This window comes from Rosa rugosa, chromosome 6 (assembly GCF_958449725.1).
Source record: "Rosa rugosa chromosome 6, drRosRugo1.1, whole genome shotgun sequence".
Taxonomy (NCBI): domain Eukaryota; kingdom Viridiplantae; phylum Streptophyta; class Magnoliopsida; order Rosales; family Rosaceae; genus Rosa; species Rosa rugosa.
The window spans coordinates 214,126-217,422 of record NC_084825.1 but is presented as its reverse complement, the minus strand read 5'-3'; the positions used below and the strand labels follow the sequence as shown (position 1 = coordinate 217,422).

Genomic DNA, 3,297 nt, shown 5'->3' with positions numbered 1-3,297 from the left:
CCCCTTACACGCTCAACACGCGCCAACAGCTTTTCCGGGTTTCGGGGCGACTTTAATCCAACGCGTAGAATGAATCACAGGAATCGTTCATCCAACGGTGGAGATCTGCTCACCTCGCTCTATAAATAGGTGCATTCTGGAGAAAAACTGTTCACTCCAAAAGAAAGAAATTTTCTTCCGAGCTCAAGTCTTTCTCTCTCAACTCTTCAGCCTTTCTCTTCTCAAATCCTTTCTTCATCAATTTCAATCCTTCTCTTCTGATCTTCTCTCCCATCTAGTTGATTCAATCCCATCTTTCCTCTGAACTTTCAGATCTTCAATATTTTCCTCCAAATCTTCAATCCTTCTTTCTCAGATCTTTTCTTCCATTTGAAGATTCGATCTCATCTTTCCACTGAGAATCTCAGATCTCCAATCACCAGTTCAACAACTCCAATCCTTCTAACAAAATCTCCCTCAAACACTAAACCATGTATTCCTCGATTTCCACATCCTCTCACCCCATGACCCAAGAGCCACGAACTCTGCAACTAATGGAGCTCCAAACCCCGCAACAAATGGAACCACAACAACAGCAACCAACAGAGGAGGGAGGAAACACCCAAGCAGCTGGAAGTAGTGCCAACATGGATTTCTGGCGAAGCCGTACCAGGTGGATTCCTACTCCAGAACAAATAAGAATCCTCAAGGATCTTTACTATGTCAAGGGATTTAAGTGCCCAACTACAGAGCAGATTCACGAGATCTGTCTCCAGCTGAACCAGTATGGGTATGTTGAGGGTAAGAACATTTACTTTTGGTTCCAGAACGTCAGGGCTCGAGAGAAGCAGATGAATAGGTGTAATCAGGCTGCTCCAGTGCCCATGAGAACTAGTTCTCTTGGTACTGGTAGATCCATTGATCTCAATTTTGGGTCCACTGGTTCTACTGGTGCTGGTGGATCCATCGACATCAATTTTGGGCCAGCTGGTGGATCCATTGACATCAATTTTGGGTCCACTAGTTCTACTGATGATGGTAGATCCATTGATCTCAACTTTGGTTCCACCTATTCTACTGGTAATGAAGGATTTCTTGATTTAAATTCTGTTTCATATTCTTCCTCACACTTCAACACTAATACTAGTACAACTCTTTTGGCACAACAGGAGGACAAACATCCCTGCAACAACGAGGAGGAGATCACCAGGAGGTTCAAACTCTTCCTCTATTCCCCGTGCACGGCGAGGACGTCTTTGGTAACCTGAAGACTACTTCCGAGGAAGGTAGTGCACATGATTACTATTTCGGTGGCTCAGGCGGTTACAACAGTGGCTCAAACGTTTCTCTTGAGCTCAGCCTCAACCCATCCGGAGCTGCTGACTAGGCTTAGTATAGCATAGTCCTCGCTTTTTTTTTCTTTTTTTTTTTCTTTTTTTTTTTTTGTAATATAAACTCAATAAGATGGTGTGCATGTTTTCTTTCCTGTTTGTTTAACCAACAACAACACCAAGGATCGAACCTTGGTCACCCAATACTGTTTTCAAAACCATAAACAACTCTACTGCACACATCTTTCATAATGATGCAATAAAAACAATCACTCAAAAAGAATCCAACAATCAATTAAGTCGCATCGAGGTCTAGCTAGTATCCTCTGAGTCAAACCAAACACAACAATTTCATCGATAGGATTAGGGATTTATAAAGCTAAACACATCCTGAGTTAGCTAGGAAAAACCCACGTCTTTAGAGTTACTCTTACAACTCTTATAGAATCTCGATAATTCCATCTATCAATTGCTTCAACAAAAACTCACCACAATTCAATCCCTAACATTTAGCGATTCAGAAATCAAATCAAACTCCATATCACATAGTAATTCACTTGAACCACTATGGATACCTAACAAAATCACTAAAATCAATATCCGAAATTGCGTTTAACTATAACACCTAAAATCAATCACCAAAGGCACACACTCTCATCCAACATCATTCACAAGAACTGATTCTAACTCTCCCAATTAATTACACCAAAATCAACTCCATTGCAAAACTTTAAGTGTCCCGCCTACTTAAACTTAAAACACACAACAACTTCAAATTCACTGCAGCCCATCTCCATACTACGATCCAAAACTTAAGAAAACTAGTTCACCACACAAAGGCCACAAAATTCAATTTCATTCACTTGAACAAAACTATATTCACAAGTCACGGTCAGGTCATCAACCCATGGTGTTCAAATGAATAAATTTCAAATCCAGTTTTCCTTGTGAATCGTAACGTATCGTTCCAAAATGATGCAAGCAACATCAACCACGTATATAAGACACATCTCGCGAACTCAATTCAAATTCAGAATCACCAAAACTACTACTAATTCCAATTCTACCAACAATCTTGATTCTGAAGGAATTATAGTACTCAACGACAACCCAAAACAATGGTCTCTCATCTCTAACCATCGAGCACAAAATAAAATTCTTGTCTCGCACCTTAAACCCTGCTTAACAACTTACAAGCACAAGGAAGAAGTAACCGCAATAATTCCTTCCCTAACCGCAACACTACTCACAACTCCACATGAGTCAAGAATCTATTCAAGAACATTAGTATATTCAACTTAAAAAGGCAAAATTACCATCGATTAATACTCGTATCCACATTACAGACGAGCATAGGTCCACACCATGCCTTCAACCAAACACTTCAACAATCAAAAGAACCTCATTTCCATAAAACAATCCTCGTTGACTTAACAGAGTTGAATCAAGAGGTTCCTATTCCTCAAGGATTGTAACTCGCGGCCACTGAACTTATTCCCATACGAACCTACAAGACAACTGTAAGGTTCTAAGTACAACCCCTTCGAATATCCATCACCTAAGGAGTATAGTATGCTTGGCTAATACATGTATAACACTTAAAACACAGTATAAATCAAATACAAATTCATATTAACCAAGTCAATACTATAGGGAAGGTATTCACGTTCCCTAAACGACCTAGCGGCCTAAACAACTCCCAACACTCACGCATACCCAATGACTTAGCCAATACCAAAGAGCACACGATGGGGATCCGCTGCAGACTGGCCATCACTCGGAAGGTATTGACACATCACCAAATATGCACCTTACGCTCTGATACCAAACTGTCACGCCCCGGATTTTGAATGATAAATTCAAATCCGAAACCTGAATAATTACAATTACAAAAAAAACAAATCTCGAAACTTCGAGTTCATTATTACAATTCACTCTCACAATATATTATAAAGCTCAAATGAGCATAACACACCTCACAACTTAC

The 3,297-nt window shown here is 40.0% G+C and overlaps 1 protein-coding gene across 1 annotated transcript; it reads left to right on the top strand.

Moving 5' to 3' along the window:
* Positions 1-779: 779 nt before the first annotated feature.
* Positions 780-1,412, top strand: LOC133714539 (uncharacterized). The gene is made up of 2 exons (XM_062140675.1): positions 780-1,059; positions 1,149-1,412. The coding sequence occupies exons 1-2, from the start codon at positions 831-833 to the stop codon at positions 1,364-1,366; spliced, it is 447 nt and encodes a 148-aa protein (XP_061996659.1). The 5' UTR covers positions 780-830; the 3' UTR covers positions 1,367-1,412.
* Positions 1,413-3,297: the final 1,885 nt, after the last annotated feature.

Coding starts and splice junctions, on each gene's coding strand:
- LOC133714539 (XM_062140675.1), top strand. CDS start 831: ATGAATAGGTGTAATCAGGCTGCTCCAGTGCCCATGAGAACTAGTTCT. Junction 1,060..1,148: donor TGGTTCCACCTATTCTACTG/GTAATGAAGGAT, acceptor TTGGCACAACAG/GAGGACAAACATCCCTGCAA.